This window comes from Oncorhynchus nerka, linkage group LG16, assembly GCF_034236695.1.
Source record: "Oncorhynchus nerka isolate Pitt River linkage group LG16, Oner_Uvic_2.0, whole genome shotgun sequence".
NCBI lineage: Eukaryota > Metazoa > Chordata > Actinopteri > Salmoniformes > Salmonidae > Oncorhynchus > Oncorhynchus nerka.
Window position 1 is genome coordinate 8552393 of NC_088411.1, and position 21415 is coordinate 8573807.

Consider the following 21415-nt stretch of genomic DNA (forward strand, 5'->3'; position numbering starts at 1 on the left):
CACATGACCAAGGAGCTATTGAAATGAGAAACATTGAAATAAATCATTGAAAATAGTGTGATGTGTAAATCGACAAAAAAAAAATGTGTGCAATATGTGTCTAGGCCATCAGCTTAGCTAGAACCAGTTTTGAAAGTTTTAGGAGTAATGGTTAAAGAGCTATTGAAATAATTTTTTATTTGATTTGTCACTATGTTGACGGTCCCTAACTGCTGTTGGTGGACGTAAGGAAAACTACAGGAGAATATCTGTCGAATTTCCAACCAGAATCTGTCTTTACCTCGGTCAATTACGAGACATGCACTTATATCAATGAAATAAATCACACTTTTTGTGCTAGAGTAACATGACAGCCAGTGAAAGGAAACCTCTAGGTTTACGGTGTATGGACAGACTTTGGCACCACCCGGTGTCAAAACCAACCACGACCGACACGCTGCATGTACGGACAGACTTTGGCACCACCCTGTGTCAAAACCAACCACGACCGACACGCTGCAATAATGGAATGGAATTCTTTGAACAAGATAGTTTTGTTTCATCATTGCATTGTCATTATCATCATATGATGTCACAATCAAAGTTGCCAAGCAACATATCATCTGCCCAGATGTGGTTGTGGTTGCAGTCAGAGCTGTATTCAGTAAGGGCTGTTGCTGCTGTCCTGTTGTTGCTGTCTGCGGAGCTCATTGGTAAGTGCATAATCTTTTACTTAGGAAAGTCAATATTACAGTTGTTTCTCTGTTTTCAAAGGTTAAAAACGTTACTACAAACATCATCAGGGCAGATGACTTTATGTGTTATTACACAAACAGTTAATCCATTAAACTCTGTTTTATTTTGGGATGAGATGTAGATGTTTTTTTTTGCCTCTGCAAGGGATTGCATTATAGGGTAATGAGTACTCATACAGTAGGTCAGGGTAATGGGCCTACCCAGATCAGACCGACTCCTTCCCCACAGGGTGGTGTACTGTAACATGGCAGCTATGCACTGGGAAGCACGGCGCAGGCAGAACGTGGCTGATCACCGCTTGACTATCACTCATAAGGTAGGGCCATGGTTCTTTTAATCATTAGCCATGACAGCATAGTAGGACATTCATGTTGATACAGTGGCTATTTCTGTCAAGGTCACAATGTTACTGCAGTGGTAGACTAAATCCCAGAGCCCTGACTTGCTTGACATGGGGATGATTTCTGGCCAAACAAGCAAACAAATTAAACATGACTAGCGATGCGCATGAAGAGATGCTAATTTCTCTCTTGGACATACAGAATGTGAAGGGACCAGCTCCTACGGTAGAGAGCCAACCTGAGGCGCCAACCATGCCAGTCCTTCCCCCTGAGCCCAAAGTGCTGGACGTGCCACTGGGTAGGGTATCTCATCCCTTGGTAGAGGTTATGAACGTCCATGCAATGAACTGAATCTAAATTCTTTATAACTCTCTGCATTACGTTATCTTCCTAGCAGGTAAAAGTGTGCACTGCAAGTGTGTGCGCACAAACAAAGACAACTACAGTGGCAAGATTGACAACAGATACTCAGTGAGTTCAGTTCTTGCATCGCACACTGTTGAGCTATGCGGACAACCTTAGCCTAACATGTCCATTGTACTGCTATAGGACCTCATGACCTCAGCTTTCAATCTAAGAAACTGAGAGTAGAGCACTGCTCATTTATTTGACTAATCATGTTATGATGGCTGACAGTGAAATTGGACAACATCACGTAACCTCCAGTGAAAATAGATTTATTCCAAAAGGACAAAACCAAAACTTTACGTCAATGACTTCGGATGAATGAAGATGGCTGTTTGATGTGTTTCAGTCCGTACAGTACTCCCAGCAGTGGTAGCTGCAACCACTCCTAGATTACATCTAGATTAGTAGCTGTAACCATCATGCACTGGAGCAGAGAGAACAGCCCTCACATTGGAATGCAATTAACAGCAACAAGGGCAATAAACCCCTAACAAAACAAACATCACACGTCAGTGTCTTCAAAGAGACTTTTTTTAAAAGCTGGTAATGATCTAGGTATTTCAGCCATGCCCCTATTAACTCAAACGTTCTAAGTGTGCAAATAGTCATCAGTCCACACCCAGTCCAGGAAAGATGTCACTTCACTGCAAAATTCCTCACAGTCAAATCATGGCAACTCTTAGGAAATGTTATTTACCCTCTTATATAAGGTTAATGGAGGTTAATGGATTTACAAGGCAATTGCATATTGAACATCAATGGAGGAAACCTTCAAATACACATAACATACAGTACATGGCCAAAGGTATGTGGACACGTTCGACGAGCAGATGTTTGACATCTCATTCCAAATCATGGACATTAATATGGAGTTGGTCCCCCCTTTGCTGCTGTAACAGCCTCCAATGGAAGGCTTTCCACTAGATGTTGGAACATTGCTGCGGGGACTTACATTCAGCCACAAGAGCTTTGGTGAGGTCGGGCACTGATGTTGGGCGATTAGGCCTGGCTCGCAGTCTGCATTCCAGTTCATCCCAAATGGTGTTCGATGTGGTTGAGGTCAGGGCTCTGTGCAGGCCAGTCAAGTTCTTCCACACCGATCTCAACAAACCATTTCTGTATGGACCTCACTTTTCATGCAGAATCAGGAATGGGCCTTCCACAAAATGTTACCACAAAGTTGGAAGCACAGAATAGTCTAGAATGTCATTGTATGCTGTAGCGTTAAGATTTCCCTTCGCTAGAACTAAGGGGCCTAGTCCGAACCATGAAAAACAGCCTCAGAACATTATTCCTCCTCCGCCAAACTTTACAGTTGGCATTATGCATTCGGGCAGGTGTGCTGAAATCCGCCAAACCCAGATTTGTCCGTCCGACTGGCAGATGGTGAAATGTGATTCGTCACGCCAGAGAACACATTTCCACTGCTCTAGAGTCCAATGGCGGCGAGCTTTACACCACTCCAGCCAACGCTTGGCATTGCGCATGGTGATCTTAGGCTTGTGTTCGGCTGCTCAGCCATGGATATCCACTTCATGAAGTTCCCAACAAACAGTTATTTTGTTGATGTTGCTTCCAGAGTCAGTTTTGAACCCGGTAGTGAGTATTGCAACTGAGGACAGACGATTCTTACGTACCACGCGCTTCAGCACTTGCCGGTCCCGTTCTGTGAGCTTGTGCGGCCTACCACTTCGCAGCTGAGCCGTTGTTGACCTAGATGTTTCCACTTCACAATAACAGCACTTACAGTTGACCGGTGCAGCTCTAGCAGGGCAGAAATTTGACAAACTGACTTGTTGGAAAGGTGGCATCCTATGACAGTGCCACATTGAAAGTTACTGAGCCATATGGGCCATTCTACTGCCAATGTTTGTCTATGAAGATTGCATGGCTGTGTGTTCAATTTTATACACCTGTCAGCAACGCTGTGGCTGAAATATCCTAATCCACTCATTTGTAGGGTTGTCCACATACTTATGGACATGTAGCGTAGCTTGACGGATTTAATTTGTATTATAAATCATGATCATATATCTCATATACACTGATTGACTTTTAATGATGAAATCTACACTGAGTGTAAAAAACATTAGGAACACCCGCTCTTTCCTTGACGTAGACTGACCAGGTGAATCCAGGTGAAAGCTCTGATCTGTTATTGATGTCACTTAATCAATCCACTTCAATCGGTGTAGATGAAGGTGAGGAGACAGGTTATAGAAGGATTATTAAGCTTTGAGACAATTGAGACATGGATTGAGTATGTGTGCCTTTCAGAGTGTGAATGGGAAAGACACATTTAAGTGCCTTTGAACAGGGTATGGTAGTAGGGGCCAGGAGCATCAGTTTGAGTGTGTCAAGAACTGTAACGCTGCTGGGTTTTTCACACGCAACAGTTTCCCGTGTGTATCAAGAATGGTCCACCACCCAAAGCACATCCAGCAAACTTGACACAAACTGTGGGAAGCACTGGAGTCAACATGGGCCGACACCTTGTAGAGTCTATGCCCCGACAAATTGAGGCTGTTCTGAGGGAAAAGGGGGGGTGCAAGTCAATATTAGGAAGGGGTTCCTAATGGTTTGTACACTCAGTGTATGTTTTAAATCCCTACAATTATGTTAAAACCACCAACATGTACTTTCACAGTTCATAAATCATTCAAAAAACTACCTCAGAAGAATATTGCAAAGAAAATAATGTGAACAGAGCATAGGACAATACTATAGTCTACTACAATACTATATGTATACATTTCCCTTTGACAACGAAAAATGTATCAATATATTTTTTATGACCTCTGGACATAAGATAGAATGGAAGAGGCCCTATTCCTTAGAGTCTATCTTGTTCATAATAAACCTTTTCACTTTGGGGATCCCTCATTGACAGGCTTTCATCTTTCAAAAAGAATTTGCCCGATAGGGTGGGGGATGGTGGTGTTGGCTCCACAGTCAATGTACTCAAAGGTGTCTTCTGACAGCTGCTCCGAGTGAGCCAAGTAGGAAATGTTCATTGTCATTCTGTAGAAGACAAAAAGGGATATTAAGGCAGACATTTTGAAATCTTCCTCCGGAAGTGCACAGTCTCGTGTTTCAAAATGTCCCTTTTACAGAATGGCCAAGTTCAAATGTTTGTTTTTCTGTTGTTCCTGACTACCTTTTTCCCATGATAAAAAAAAAAAAGCGTCAACTTTAAATTGGGTTGGTTTATGACCTTAAAGCAAATACTATAGTTACACTGTTACTAGTGTTAAGGCATGATTCATCTCAAATGGACATGAAACAAAATGTGAGATTTTTGAACATGTGGCTTGAAAGAGGCAATTCGGCCACGTTTTAAAAAGGCTAAAAACGTTCCTATTTTGGCTCCAGTAATCATAGTGCTTGGTCTTGAAAAGCAAAATTTGGTCTAGATTTTGTCTTGGCCAAAAGGTCTTCAAGAACACTGACAACAAGAATCGTCAGCAAAACTACCATGTACATCATTCTTAGAAGCATAAGATCTGTGCGTTTGAGTGGTTCCAAACAAGAGATGTTACAATGGGAAGTCAATGGGCATACTACAGCCTGGCGGTCAGTGGCTTAAGTGCCTTGAAGTGTTTGTGGTGCGACAGATGTGTTTGTGGTTGGCCTCTTTAACATATCTTGGAATAGAGTGCGAAACTCACTGCAAACGCAAGAACAAGGTGTGAATCCTTATGGTGTTTGACTTGCAGTAATTACTGAAACAGAGGAGATATAAAGACATTTACCAGCCTACACATTTATCACATAAGGAAAATAATATATTTTGAAAGCAAAACTAAGAGCGTACTGTAACTTTAATTCATACTGTAGGTCCTACCCAAGAGTTCATACTGTAATGTACACATATGCAGATAACACTGTATTTCCTTCCTATTTTAGAAGCAGTGATGACGGTAATGATAATAAATGTCATGCTTACTTCAGGCCTGGGTCCTCAATTGTTATGGGTATGACAACAGTATACTGTAGGAGATTGGAAAACTTAATTTGACCTGGAATTAAGGTCCAATTGTTTCATACGGAACCATAAACAAAGTCTCTTTGCATTACACAGTATTACAATTGTGTAATTGATTTAGATGAAACAACTAAATCAAACCCACCGCTTTCTCTGAACGTGATTTGACCGCCGTCATATTAGATATCTTGATCCTGCCAACCACTGTTTCAGCAATCAGCACTTGTATATCAAATTCCAAGAATTGAATGTCCGCAAAGTTCTCATTGGTGACGTTAAAGACATTCTGGAAGAGGAAAAACAAGGTTTGGTCACACTGACCTCATACAATCTGTTGGAAGAACTGAAAAAGTGTGTGCTAGCAAGGAGGCCTACAAACCTGACTCAGTTACACCAGCTCTGTCAGGAGTAATGGGCCAAAATTCACCCAACTTATTGTGGGAAGCTCGTGGAAGGCTACCCGAAACATTTGACCCAAGTTAAACAATTTAAAAGCAATGCTCCCAAATACTAGTTGAGTGTATGTAAACTTCTGACCCACTGGGAATGTGATGAAAGAAATAAAAGCTGAAATAAATAATTCTCTCCTATTATTCTGACATTTCACATTCTTAAAATAAAGTGGTGATCCTAACAGACCGAAGACAGGGAATTTTTACTAGGATTAATTGTGAAAAACTGAGTTGAAATGTATTTGGATAAGGTGTATGTAAACTTCTGACTTCATCTGTATATGGGAGTGCGGCACGCATATATCTCGTATTTACCGTGATTTGCATTTCAACTGTTTGTGGGGTGAAGAAGACCATCACTGATTTGACGGTGACAAGGGACAGTGAGATACTCCGTGGGAAGAGGAAGAAGAGGATCAGACAGCAGATCAGGAGACACACCACCACCGAAATACACACATAGAGTTTCCTGGAAAAGAAGAAAGCAGTTAAAGGTTAAAGGTCCCGAACAATCTTTATGATTCCCATGTAAAATAGCCTTTTGAATGACTAAAATATAACGTTAATATTTGTTTTGGATAGAAATGCTAAACATTTTACAAAAAGTAATTGTTCTCTAATGGCTAACTACCAGGAAGTTTGAAAAGGCAGGGTGAGTGTGCGGGAAGCTTATATTCATGAGCTCGCCTTGACTGACAGCTCTTTGAAACACCTATGTTGAGCAACTTGGACGCAGTGAGCAGTGTTGCAGTCAAATTATCTCAAACTGTCTCTTATGATGCCTTCTGAATCAACGTGTTTGACACAGGGGGAGAGGACCAGTAACTTTATGATCAAACTTTATCAATGTAAAGCAACAGTCATTTTTCATACTTTTGTCATCATACTGTACTTTGATCTGGTTTCATCCAAATATCATCCAATTTCATGAGAAACGTGATTGACTGTTTGTGACTAGGGTTGCACATTTTGGGGAATATTCAGAGGTGGAAACTTTCCATGTGAATTAACAGGAATATATGGGAATTAACAAATATATGCAAATTAATATTAATACCATTTAAATATAGATGTTTTTTTGCATTGGATATACAGATATACAGGGCAAAAAAGTATTTAGTCAGCTACCAATTGTGCAAGTTCTCCCACTTAAAAATCATAGGTACACTCCAACTATGACAGACAAAATGAGGGGAAAAAAATCCAGAAAATCACATTGTAGGATTTTTTATGAATTTATTTGCAAATTATGGTGGAAAATAAGTATTTGGTCACCTACAAACAAGCAAAATGTCTGGCTCTCACAGACCTGTAACTTCTTCTTTAAGAGGCTCCTCTGTCCTCCACTCGTTACCTGTATTAATGGCACCTGTTTGAACTTGTTATCAGTATAAAAGACACCTGTACACAACCTCAAACAGTCACACTCCAAACTCCACTATGGCCAAGACCAAAAAGCTGTCAAAGGACACCAGAAACAAAATTGTAGACCTGCACCAGGCTGGGAAGACTGAATCTGCAATAGGTAAGCAGCTTGGTTTGAAGAAATCAACTATGGGAGCAATTATTAGGAAATGGAAGACATACAAGACCACTGATAATCTCCCTCGATCTGGGGCTCCACGCAAGATCTCACCCCGGGGGGTCAAAATGATCACAAGAACGGTGAGCAAAAATCCCAGAACCACACAGGGGGACCTAGTGAATGACCTGCAGAGAGCTGGGACCAAAGTAACAAAGCCTACCATCAGTAACACACTACGCCGCCAGGGACTCAAATCCTGCAGTGACAGACGTGTCCCCCTGCTTAAGCCAGTACATGTCCAGGCCCATCTGAAGTTTGCTAGAGAGCATTTGGATGATCCAAAAGAAGATCGGGAGAATGACATATGGTCAGATGAAACCAAAATAGAACTTTTTGGTAAAAACTCAACTCGTCGTGTTTGGAGGACAAAGAATGCTGAGTTGCATCCAAAGAACACCAACACCATACTGTGAAGCATGGGGGTGGAAACATCATGGTTTGGGGCTATTTTTCTGCAAAGGGACCAGGACGACTGATCCGTGTAAAGGAAAGAATGAATGGGGCCATGTATCGTGAGATTTTGAGTGAAAACCTCCTTCCATCAGCAAGGGCATTGAAGATGAAACGTGGCTGGGTCTTTCAGCATGACAATGATCCCAAACACACCGCCCGGGCAACGAAGGAGTGGCTTCGTAAGAAGCATTTCAGGGTCCTGGAGTGGCCTAGCCAGTCTCCAGATCTCAACCCCATTGATATAAACTTTTGTTATTGACCAAATACTTATTTTCCACCATAATTTTCAAATAAATTCATTATAAATCCTACAATGTGATTTTCTGGATTTTTTTTTCTCATTTTGTCTGTCATAGTTGAAGTGTACCTATGATGAAAATTACAGGCCTCTCATATTTTTAAGTTGGAGAACTTGCACAATTGGTGGCTGACTAAATACTTTTTTGCCCCACTGTATCTACCATATCATATGGAGACAGAAACATAAACCTTTTACCTTACCATAAGTAGACATAATTGCAAATTATTAAATCATTCCAATAGAAATAAAAAAAACTATTTAGTTACGAATTGAACTTTAATTAAATGAATTGACTCTTCACATGGGATGATTTCACTGAACAACAAAAGGGAATATTGAATGATCCATCGCATCTCCCAAAAATGTTTTCAACATACATCTGTAAAATTATAGTCTAGAAACTAAAGCTTGGTTGTCTTCCTCTCAGGCTTCCATGTCTTCTCCACCTCTTGAACATCAGACTCTGAGGCCTCATCTTCATTGTCACTTTCCAATCTTGAGGATAGCACGTTGTCAGGCTCAAAAAGCCTAAAATTTGCCAGGATGGCCACCAATTTTTCAACCCTTGTATTGGTCAGCCTGTTGTGTGTTTTGGTGTGTGTGTGTTCCCAAACAAGGACCAGTTGCACTCTGAGGCAGCTTATGTTGGTGGGAGTTGGAGGATGATGGAGGCAACAGGGGAAAGAGCCTCAGATCCACAAAGTCCCTTCCACCAGGTGGCTGATGAGATATGTTGGCACGAGTGCCATAATGCATCTCCATCCCAAAGCCCTTGCTTTGAAGTATACTTCGCCAAACTGCCAATAACCTTGCCCTCATCCAAGTCAAGGTGGCGAGACACGGTAGTGATGACACCATAGGCCTTGTTGATCTCTGCACCATACAGGATGCTCTTGCCAGCATACTTGGGGTCCAACATGTATGCTGCGGCGTGTATGGGCTTCAGGCAGAAGTCTTTACACTTTTTGATGTATTACAGAACTGCAGTTTCCTCTGCTTGGAGCAACAGTGAAGTGGGCAGGGCAGTACAGATTTCTTCTCTTACATCTGCAAGCAGAGTCTGAACATCAGACAGGATGTCATTGTCTCCCCCAATCCGCGCAAAGGCTACTGCTATAGGTTTCAGGAGTTTCAGGATGCTTACCACTCTCTCCCAAAATACGTCATCCATGAGGATCCTCTTGATGGGGTTGTCCATATCGGAAGACTGTGATATGGCCATTTCTTGGAGAGAGTCCTTCCCCTCCAGGAGACTGTCAAACATGATGACATCACCACCCCAACGGGTGTTGCTGGGCAGCTTCAATGTGGTGCTCTTATTCTTCTCACTTTGCTTGGTGAGGTAGATTGCTGCTATAACTTGATGACCCTTCACATACCTAACCATTTCCTTGGCTCTCTTGTAGAGTGCATCCATTGTTTTCAGTGCCATCAGAGTTTTCAACCACCCATCAGAGATGATTGCAATACAGTCTGCTTTCTCTATGATTTGCTTGACCTTCACTTGAATTCTGTTGAACTCTGCATCCAGCAAATGAGTAGATAAAGCATGTCTGGTTGGAGGGGTGTATGCTGGGCGAAGAACATTCAGAAATCTCTTCCAATACACATTGCCTGTGAGCATCAAAGGTGAACCAATTGCATACACAGCTCGAGCAAGACATTCATCAGCATTTCTCTGACTAGGTTCCTCCATTCAGTCCAAAAAAAACTTCTGATTCCAGGAGGACCATGAGCTGTTGCTATCGATAAGGTGTCCGATTCAAAATGTTCACCTTGAATAGCAGTAGAGGGACTTTTGTCAGAGGTTGCTTGTTGTGAGTGCTGAGGGAACTTGATGCATTTGGCCAGATGATTCTGCATCTTTGTTGCATTCTTCACATATGATTTTGGCACAGTATCTGCAAAATGTACACAGCTTTTCCTTCTACATTAGCTGCAGTGAAATGTCTCCACACATCAATCAGATAGTGCCCGTGGCATTTTGCTGTAAAGATTAGAAAACAAATTGTAAAAAAAAAAATACAATTCCATGTCCAGATAAATAGTTAAGCATTTAGATATAACAACTCCTTTGTAAAATAAATGTTTTAAAATGAAACATGTAGGGGAACTGGTGAATTAACACTCCTCAGTTAGCAGGCTCAAGCAAGCTAAAACCCGCATGGTAGTAAAAACGAATTAAAAGAAATTATTAACAAGTTAGAAATTACTTAAACACTTTGCTGTAGGCTACTATTACTAGTTAACAAAAAATGATGTCATATAAAATATATTCACCCCCACCCAGTATTGTAATCAAAACTTACCATAAAGCATATAGTCCTTGGCTCAGACAGTGAAGTAGTGTAAGGCTCAATATCATCTCATTAGTGTGCAAGATCTTGAGAATCCGCTGTACATGTGATGGAAGTGTGCACTGCACATGTGATGTAAGAATGCTCTGTGCATGTAGAGGGTAGCAATTCCATTGGAATTGGGGATAGTTTAACCAAAATATGCCACAAGACCTAGAATTGCCTTTTGTGTATCCCACAAAAAAAGGTTCACTGTTATAAGATAACTTTTTTGATTAATTTAACCAAAATTCCCAAAATTCCAGGGCTTAACTTCCCATGGAACATTTCCGGAAAAATTCCTTAAATTTACCGGAAAGTTTCCAACCCTTTGCAACCCTATTTGTGACCTTTAATAACCATGAAGCGTAACACAATATGTTGATTAAACACACCAAGAATTGTAACAATGCAGAGTTAAGCGATTATAAAAAGAATAACATGAGGAAAAATTGTTTATATACAGGGAGTAACACTACCATATCAATTTGCAGGGGTGCGAGGTAATTGAGATAGATATGTACATAAAGGCAGAAGATCTAATAATAAGATTCAAAAAGGAACAGAGTAGCAGTGGCGTATGATGATTGTGAAAGTATGGGTGTCTCAGAGGATGCTAGTGGGAAGAGCTACAGATGGTCGGGCTCATTGTAATGGCTGGAATGGAATATAATGGAATGGTATCAAACACATCAAACATATGGAAACAACATGTTTGACTCCGTTCCATTGGTGTGTATGTGTGTGTGGCGTCAGTATGCGTTGTGTGTGTCTGTGTGTGTGTGTGTGCTTTTTGTTGTTGTTGTGAGAGTGTCAAGTGTAGTGTGAGGGTAGAGACTTGTGAGTGTGCATAGGGTCAGTGGAAAATAAGGTCAAACTCAATACAGATAGTCTGGGTAACCATTTGATTAACTATTTAGCAGTCCTATGGCTTGGGGATAGAAGCTGTCTCGGAGCCTGATGCTCCAGTACCATTTGCCGGACGCTACATCACTGGGGCCGAGCTCCCTGCCATCCAGGACCTCTATATCAAGCCGTGTCAGAGGAAGGCCCGAGAAATTGCCAGGCTTCAGCCACCCAAGTCATCGACTGTTCTTTCTCTGACACTTTTTTGGGCCTTCCTCTGAGCTACCTGCCATCCAGGACCTATACATCAAGCAGTGTCAGAGGAAGGCCCGAAAAATCTATATCAGGCAGTGTCAGAGGAAGGACCGTCATGCATTCTTCACGACTGTGCGGGTGTGTGTGGACATTGTTAAGTCCTTAATCATGTCGACCCACTCCACTACAGCACTGTCGATGTGGATGTGGGAGGTGCTCACCCCCCTGTTTACTGTAGTCCACGATCAGCTCTTTGGTCTTACTGAGGTTGAAGGAGAAGTTGTTGTCCTGGCACTACACTGCCAGGTCTCTGACCTCATCCCTGTAGGCTTTCTCATCGCCGTCGGTGATCAGGCCTACCAACGTTGCGTCTTCAGCAAACTTGATGATGGTGTCGTGCATGGCCACGCAGTCGTGGTTTAACAGGGAGTACAGGAGGGGACTAAGCACTCACCCATGAGGGGCCCCCGTGTTGAGGGTCAGCGTGGTGTGTTGCCTACCCTCACCACCTAGGGGAAGCCCGTCAGGGTTCAGTTGCAGAGGGAGGTGTTCAACACAGTTATGCACGCACACACAAACACAATTAGACACTCAAAAACAGACACACACACTTACGTCCGGCTGGGCCTCAGTCTAATGTCTGAACATGGGATGACTGCCACTAGCTGATCATGTCCTATACAGAGAAGAACAAGTTATTATTTCACAGTTAGAGATACTGCTGTATTGGCATGTCAGCCTTGCTGCACAGAACACAACAGCAATGTATTTAATTTCACAGAGAACTGAAAGGGACTATCCCTTCTTCTGAAACAAATGTGGGTTATGACTGCCACAAGCTGATCACATCCTATACAGAGAACAGTAAGGTGAGTTATTACTACACACAGTTAGACATACTGCTGCATTCAAATCCAATCCAAGTTTATTGGTCGCGTACACAGTTTAGCAGATGTTATAGCGGGTGCTGCGAAATGCTTAAGTTACTAGCTCCTAACAATGCAGTAAAATATCAAACAAGTGCACAAATAACACAAAATTTAAATAAAGAAATGTCAACATCCCAAATAGCACTGTAACAGTAATCCAAATGCAATCTATGTATATACAGTACACCAGATTAATTGACACAAGATATACTAAGAATTAGATGTACAGCAGTAGATACTGTATATTAGAGTGAGCTATGTCAAGAATCCAGTATATAAATAAATATGTGGTGTGTATAAGCAGTGTAACTAAAATGCAAAGTACAGTAGTAGAAATATTAGAATGAGCTACTGTATTTCGAAAATACAGTATTTAAATACACAGTACAAAGCCCCATGGCAAAAATGAAAGAACTGCAGGAAATGAGCTAACAGACCAGTCCGCAATATAAATATTTAGTATATGTATGTGAATCAAGTCTAAAGACAGTTGGACAGTATGTGAATAGAAAAGTATGTTTACAGAAGTAGTTGGGAGTGGCATGTCAGCCTTGCTACACAGAACACAACAGTATTTTGAGAACTGAAAGTGACTCACTTCTCTTAAAACAAATGTAGGCTATTAAATACAAATCTTAACAAGTCTTGAATAACAACATGGAAGTAATCACAACATCAACATGTAAGTACATCACAGGCACAACTAAGTAGTTAGTCTGGCTGAAGTGGACCACCTACCTCTTGGAATACGCCCTACTCCCCAACAAGTCGGGCAGGTATCTCCTAGGTTGCCTGTACTGTTCCCGGTGATGGCTCCATATAGTTGGGAGGGGGACTGAAGTCTTCTCTTCTCCGGTTCTTGTTCCTGAGGCAGGATGGCCTCTGTATCATCCTTGGAGCCACTGGAGTGTTCTAAAGTAACCATAGTCGAAACACCATCCGATCTAATGGGAGAAATGCAAACACAACCCCCACCCCACTCTGCTCTTACAAGGTGGAATTTCCCTCTTGAAGATCAGCCATGCATTCCCTCACTTTTCTCACACAAACAAGTACGATTGATATTGTCTAGTTCGGTATTACTCCATCTATAAGCACCTTGGTGACTCTGTTGGTCATCTTTGTGAAACCTGAAATAATGTTGAGTTGCACTTTACGGTGTGAGGGCACCATAAACTTTCAACCTGCTTCTACAAAATAATTGTCCTGAATTAAATCTAGTGACATAGGAGGAGACAATGACATAGGATGCCCAAGTCCTCAACATTGCTGTGAAGGCATGCGGTCTCTCCTTCACTGCAGCCGAGGTGAGTAAGACATTTAAACGTGTTAACCCTCGCAAGGCTGCAGGCCCAGACGGCATCCCCAGCCGCGCCCTCAGAGCATGCGCAGACCAGCTGGCCGGTGTGTTTACGGACATATTCAATCAATCCCTATACCAGTCTGCTGTTCCCACATGCTTCAAGAGGGCCACCATTGTTCCTGTTCCCAAGAAAGCTAAGGTAACTGAGCTAAACGACTACCGCCCCGTAGCGCTCACTTCCGTCATCATGAAGTGCTTTGAGAGACTAGTCAAGGACCATATCACCTCCACCCTACCTGACACCCTAGACCCACTCCAATTTGCTTACCGCCCAAATAGGTCCACAGACGATGCAATCTCAACCACACTGCACACTGCCCTAACCCATCTGGACAAGAGGAATACCTATGTGAGAATGCTGTTCATCGACTACAGCTCGGCATTCAACACCATAGTGCCCTCCAAGCTCGTCATCAAACTCGAGACCCTGGGTCTCGACCCCGCCCTGTGCAACTGGGTACTGGACTTCCTGACGGGCCGCCCCCAGGTGGTGAGGGTAGGCAACAACATCTCCTCCCCGCTGATCCTCAACACTGGGGCCCCACAAGGGTGCGTTCTGAGCCCTCTCCTGTACTCCCTGTTCACCCACGACTGCGTGGCCACGCACGCTCCAACTCAATCATCAAGTTTGCGGACGACACAACAGTGGTAGGCTTGATTACCAACAACGACGAGACGGCCTACAGGGAGGAGGTGAGGGCCCTCGGAGTGTGGTGTCAGGAAAATAACCTCACACTCAACGTCAACAAAACTAAGGAGATGATTGTGGACTTCAGGAAACAGCAGAGGGAACACCCCCCTATCCACATCGATGGAACAGTAGTGGAGAGGGTAGCAAGTTTTAAGTTCCTCGGCATACACATCACAGACAAACTGAACTGGTCCACTCACACAGACAGCATCGTGAAGAAGGCGCAGCAGCGCCTCTTCAACCTCAGGAGGCTGAAGAAATTCAGCTTGTCACCAAAAGCACTCACAAACTTCTACAGATGCACAATCGAGAGCATCCTGGCGGGCTGTATCACCACCTGGTATGGCAACTGCTCCGCCCTCAACCGTAAGGCTCTCCAGAGGGTAGTGAGGTCTGCACAACGCATCACCGGGGGCAAACTACCTGCCCTCCAGGACACCTACACCACCCGATGTTACAGGAAGGCCATAAAGATCATCAAGGACATCAACCACCCGAGCCACTGCCTGTTCACCCCGCTATCATCCAGAAGGCGAGGTCAGTACAGGTGCATCAAAGCTGGGACCGAGAGACTGAAAAACAGCTTCTATCTCAAGGCCATCAGACTGTTAAACAGCCACCACTAACATTGAGTGGCTGCTGCCAACACACTGACACTGACACTGACTCAACTCCAGCCACTTTAATAATGGGAATTGATGGGAAATGATGTAAATATATCACTAGCCACTTTAAACAATGCTACCTTATATAATGTTACTTACCCTACATTATTCATCTCATATGCATACGTATATACTGTACCCTATATCATCGACTGCATCCTTATGTAATACATGTATCACTAGCCACTTTAACTATGCCACTTTGTTTACATACTCATCTCATATGTATATACTGTACTCGATACCATCTACTGTATCTTGCCTATGCTGCTCTGTACCATCACTCATTCATATATCCTTATGTACATATTCTTTATCCCCTTACACTGTGTATAAGACAGTAGTTTTGGAATTGTTAGTTAGATTACTTGTTGGTTATTACTGCATTGTCGGAACTAGAAGCACAAACATTTCGCTACACTCGCATTAACATCTGCTAACTATGTGTATGTGACAAATAAAATTTGATTTGATTTGAAGACGGTTAGCATCACTGTATATTATCTCTGACTGATTGCAGATCTATAATCGACTGCTACTGGGTTAGAGAAGTTTTGTCAAGGTGAGATGTTGAAAGGAATATTTTTTGGGGGCCACAACATTGCTACGATGTAGGCCCCGGCTATTCAACTGGTGGCCCTTGGGTCAGATTTGTCCAATTTATGAATGTAGAATGGCCCTTTGATAGTGGCGTGTATTCATGGATGCCAAGGGATGCCAGGCTTCCCCCAAAAAATGTATCTTTCGTCTTTCGGTGTGTCATAATTTTCCTTTATTTCGCAAGAGGCTGAATGTATATCACAGGAGAAAGCATCTGACCGAGTAAAACAGTACCCCTCTGTTTCTCCTCATGTAGACAATCTGATGCTGTCTGGTCCAAACAAGTATGACATTGTTGCAGCCCGTAGCATTGAGTGCAAGGGAAGCCAGCAAGCATCTGGCCTCCCTTGACAAAAAAAAGTATACAAAATTAGCCAACCAGCTTTAAGCTAAACTGAGCGAGCTCAAATGTGAATGGTCCCGGTGCACAAAAAAGTGCCAAAGGAAGCCAGCTTGGATTTGGCATCACTTCTATCAAATCCCATTGAGAGCATACGTCATTGACAGAAAAACTTGAATTGTTGCATCTCGTGGCATTGTTTCCCTCCGGTGGCTAGCTAGCCAGCTAGCTAAAATTGGACCTTTCCTAAATCAGCCTTGGTTGGATTTAGGAATTTGGACTTGTGGTTTTACTTAATTCTCCATACTGGCCAATGATTATGAAGATGATTCTTATCCAACCATTACCATTAATTCGTACATTGTTGTGGCCCCTTGCCTGAGAGGATGGAAGTTCAATATGTAGCTACATGTAGAAGGCTAATGTTAACTAGCTAATGTTGCCCATGAATGGGTTAGGCTAGAGAGCAAGCATTTTAGCCAGGTAGCCTAGGACAACAAAAAATACAAGTGTGTACAGTATGACAGGGGGATGGAATGTTTCTTCAACGTGAAAGAGAGGAGGATGACATTGGCGCTTCTCGACAAGTAGTGAGTCAACATGTTTTTCTACTTGCACGAACACACACACGCACACATAAATCTGAACCTTGGACAGTAATCATATTCAGCTTATGGTGATTGGACTAAATTGTTTTGGTATCTTTTAGTTGTCACTGTATTAGACTAAGCATAGGTGATTTGATGGTGTTCAAATGTTGAAGTTGAAATGGTGCTGGAATAGTAGAGGCAGCTGCTGTTTTCTTTGTGACTTGCGGTCACCTTCTGTGGTTCTAAATCCATAGTTGTTTAGTGGTACAAAAATGTCTGAAACTGGAACTTGCTTGACCATGCTGTAGGTCATGTAACTTTCTGTTACTATAAATGGAATATGCTTTGTGGACTTCACTGGATAGAGGTTGCTATCCTTGCCTTCCCCAGGGATTTTACCCATGCACCACTACTGCCCTTTGATCAATTCTGAAAATAACTCATTCTTTTTTTAAAGCAAAAAGGTGCCCTCTTCAAAATTGTCCAATGGGAGAACCTGCTTTCCTGTAGTCTCGCCCATTACCTGCTGTCACTCAATATCACTGAACATACCAGTTACAGTATCAGCATCTACTTTTATATAATGTTGTTCGTTTGCTAAGCAAGGGTAATAATTCTCTCAAGAGAGCAACCTATGTGAGCTTAGTTGCTTTTCTCAAAAAGCCAACCGATATCTAGCGAAAATGCTTGATGAGAAGTTCGTATTAGATGCAGTTCGTTTTTTTGTGACATCTTCAATCAATTGAATTGACTATATTGATATGATTTGAAAAACACTGCTTTTCAAAAATGTGGTATTTTTCTCCTCTGATATGAGCCCAAACAAAACGCTACACTGTGCAACGAGATTTGATGAGTTTTGCGCCTGGATCACATCGACAGGGCCATTGCATTTTGGTACACCAGAATTACATTCATTTCCAATGAAACGCTGCGTTTGCCTTACAGCATTGCGTTGCAGAGGCAGTTGCAGTGCATACATACCTAGGTTTTATCGAACATATGCGTCAACCTGTATGCATAGACAGCTTGACAGAAATGGTAGCAGAAGGTGAATGTTGAACTTTTGTTGCAAACATCCAGATGATGCTGCATACTATTTTGCGCAATGTCGCTGTCGGTGTGTTTGAAGCATAAAACACTGTGTTTGTCTCACTCTGTGTAGTGCATATGTTGGATTTATCGAACAAATGCATCAAACAGTATGTGCAGAGGCTTGACAGAAATGGTAGCAGAAGGTGAATGTTCGGGGTCATCTGGATATGTGTGCAACAAAAGTTCTGCTACCATTTCTGTTAAGCTGTCTACAGCATACAGGTTGATGCATACGTTCGATAAAAACTAGGCCTGCACCACATCGAACGCACTACACCTGCCTCTGCAACGCAATGCTGCAAGGCAAACGCAGAATGTTATTCTGGAGTACCAAAATACGCCGAACGCACTGTCTCTGCAATGCAATGCTGTAAGGCAAACCCAGAACGTAATTATGGTGTACCAAAATGCAATGACACTGTAGTCCCCACAGAGGTGGTGCACAGTTTGTTTATAAAGATCCGTTCTCTACTGATGTGGGGAGAGAAAATTTCTCTGCGAAAGCTAGTCAACTGAAACATGCCATTCACACAGTGGCAGTCGGTGCCGAGGGAAGACGATGTTTATTTTATTGATTTTTTTATTTTTACCAATGCCTTATTTCTATTACAGGGTATTGGATGACTGTCATTCATATTCCATTCACCCAGCTCAATGTAACATCGATAGGTTTAGGCTACTACATGATACTCTAAAGTTGTCCTATATGACTATATTGATATGATTTGAAAAACACTGCTTTTCAAAAATGTTACAACCCAGCCTATGAATGAAAGTTTACGACATAGGTTGAGAGACATTTGAGTAATCAAGGTGATCATCTGGATATGTGTGCAACAAAAGTTCTGCTACCATTTCTGTGACATGTTCAATAGCACCTTGCGTACTCTTGCCCGCATCTAGCTGATCTAGTGTGTAATTATTAGTCTAACAGTTACAAACGAGAGTTTCAGTTGAACAAATTCAAGTGGCGCAGTGTTCTAAGACACTGCATCTCTGTGCTGGAGGCGTCACTACAGACAACCTGGTTTGAATTGGGAGTCCCATAGGGCGGATCACAATTGGCCCAGCGTTGGCTGTCATTGTAAATAAGAATTTGTTCTTAACGGACTTGCCTAGTTAAATGTTTATCCCTGTTCCGTTTGCTTCCATTTAAGAAAAAAAAATTCAACAGAATCGGCAGAATTAATACACCCCTGATCACTCGCAAACACAGTTCACTTTCATGGCAGCCACAAACAAACAGCATGATCACTTTGATCCTTGTATAATTACTTTTAGCATCTAGGTGCTCTCCTTCTCTCACCTTTTCCCTTTGCTTGTGGACTTCATGTCCACAAAACATCAGCTGTCTGTGATCTGGCAAAAAATATCTTACCAAGCCAAACCTTCATATCATAACCGCTACACACAGCCTACATCATTGTCACCATATTAATGTCATAAAAACTGATTTTATATCAGAGCTGTGCATGTTGTTCACAAGCGTACCTGCCCTCATTGGCTAGAATGGTTCCACCTGATCTCACCTCTACTTTAGGCTGAATGGTAGAACAGCTATTGCCATGTTAAAATGTTATGGAATGCATTTTTGCCATTTTTTTATGGTAGGCCACTCTGGTAGACCTAAATTATTATCAAATAGCCACAGTAGCCTACTTGACCACCACTCTAGAAACTGTAACTTGAATCTGGTACAGCTGCAGTGTTCACAGTAAACTTGGGGCTCCTGAGTGGCGCAGAGGTGGAAGGCACTGCATCTCAGTACAAGATACCCTGGTTCAAATCCAGTTTTTTAACGGACTTGCCTAGTTAAATAAAGATAAATATATAAATATATATATTATATGTGCTCAGAGAACATTGCTGGTGGCATGTCTGCCCTATACATTATTTATGCTTTAAAAACATTGATTTTAGTTTTCAATTTGAATCTAGGGAACATTACAATGCATTAGTTCAGCTGACAGTGTAGAAAGTTGATATGCTTTTGCCTCTAGGCACTTACCGTATAAAATTATGTCCTGCAGGTTTGCAGTGCTGCTATTTGTTGATTAGGTAAATACTCTCAGCCTAGCATGTTTTATATCAGTCAAGGATTAACGAATGTTGGACACTTCTCCTACATCGTTTATATAAACTTGCAAAGTGAAGTAATCACTTCCTACTTGAGGCATTTGGCAGGAGGGATGTCGTTTCTGAATGTTGTATGTTGCCACTTGGTGGTAAATTACAAGCATTAACCACGACAATGTTTATCATATGCGCCTACAATTTGATTAAGACTTGGCCGAAGAAATATATGGAAAGCAATGTATGGAAGTCGGTAGGCCAATGTCCAATTTCTAAAAAAACACTGAGTATAACTTATTTTAAGTTGCAAACAAGTTTGTAATACCTTAATGGCAATGTAATGCCCAGCAATTCAATGCACATCCCGTTTTTAGAAGGTAGAACATACGTTGTAAAAGCCATTTTCAATATCATCTTTATGTATTACACTAACCACAGCTACAGACGCCTATAGAAAGGAACTTCAAAAGAAAATGCCTTGGCCAATTGCAACCAAGGGATAGTTAACCCATAAAAAATGCCATATTGCTTTCCTTGCCCTGCAAGCAGTCTATGGACAAGGTATGGCAGCAATCCATGCTTTGGTTTTTGTTAACCTGGACACTTTCAAACGCTAACTTTATTTGCATTTGTGGCAGAAATCCATTGCAGTCAATGGTACCCATATTTGCATTTTCATACATTATGGCCAAGTCTTTTGTATCTAAAATGGATTATTTAGCTCAACGAAGTCATATAAATGATGTGAAAGCGCACAAATGCTAATATAGGTACCATTGGAGTGTTTGTAATCATGTAGACAAGTTATTCATGGATTACATAAAATTCTAAGTAGCCAACACGGGTAAATTGCCACAGTGGATTTGCTGTGGTAAACAAGGGAATACTTCATTTCAGTTGTAGGGAATTGTCATATTTCAATCTGTGCATAGTCTTCTCAATGAGTAGGTTTAATTAATACAAATATAATAGCCCGTAGTGAACAGGACAAACATGTCTTGAAAAACTTTGAGAAAGCAGAACTAAAAGTTAACACCGACAGCTTAATGCTTCTTGATGGTTTAGCTGAAAAATTGTGCTTACATAATAAAATACCATTCGAGCATGACAATTACCCTCTGTTCTTTACATTTCAACTATTTTGTGCCGTGCACATTACTTAAAGTTAACCTATAAGTTCAACAAGTCATCAGACACAAAATGTACAGAAACCCATACAATAAATCAGTGCCATTCAACAGGTGTAAAGTTCTTAAGTAAAAATACTTTAAAGTAGTATTTAAGTCATTTTTTGGGTATCTACTTTACTATTTATATTTTTGACAACTTTTACTTCACTACATTTCTAAAGGAAATAATGTACTTTTTACTC

The 21415-nt window shown here is 41.7% G+C and overlaps 1 protein-coding gene and 1 long non-coding RNA gene across 2 annotated transcripts; one reads left to right on the forward strand and one right to left on the reverse strand.

Annotated features, from left to right (window-relative positions):
* The first annotated feature begins 429 nt into the window (after window positions 1-429).
* On the forward strand, window positions 430-4377 carry LOC115144541 (uncharacterized). The gene is made up of 3 exons (XR_003865830.2): window positions 430-692; window positions 964-1051; window positions 1278-4377. It is a non-coding gene; the product is annotated as an uncharacterized LOC115144541 (long non-coding RNA).
* Window positions 1738-20126, reverse strand: LOC115143976 (transmembrane protein 106B-like). The gene is made up of 8 exons (XM_029684485.2): window positions 19979-20126; window positions 13365-13570; window positions 12313-12373; window positions 6237-6390; window positions 5615-5755; window positions 5431-5474; window positions 5153-5206; window positions 1738-4505 (listed from the first exon to the last, which is right to left on the reverse strand). Exons 2-8 carry the CDS (start codon window positions 13549-13551, stop codon window positions 4379-4381), a joined length of 768 nt encoding a protein of 255 aa, XP_029540345.1. The 5' UTR covers window positions 13552-13570; window positions 19979-20126; the 3' UTR covers window positions 1738-4378.
* Between the last annotated feature and the right edge of the window lie 1289 nt (window positions 20127-21415).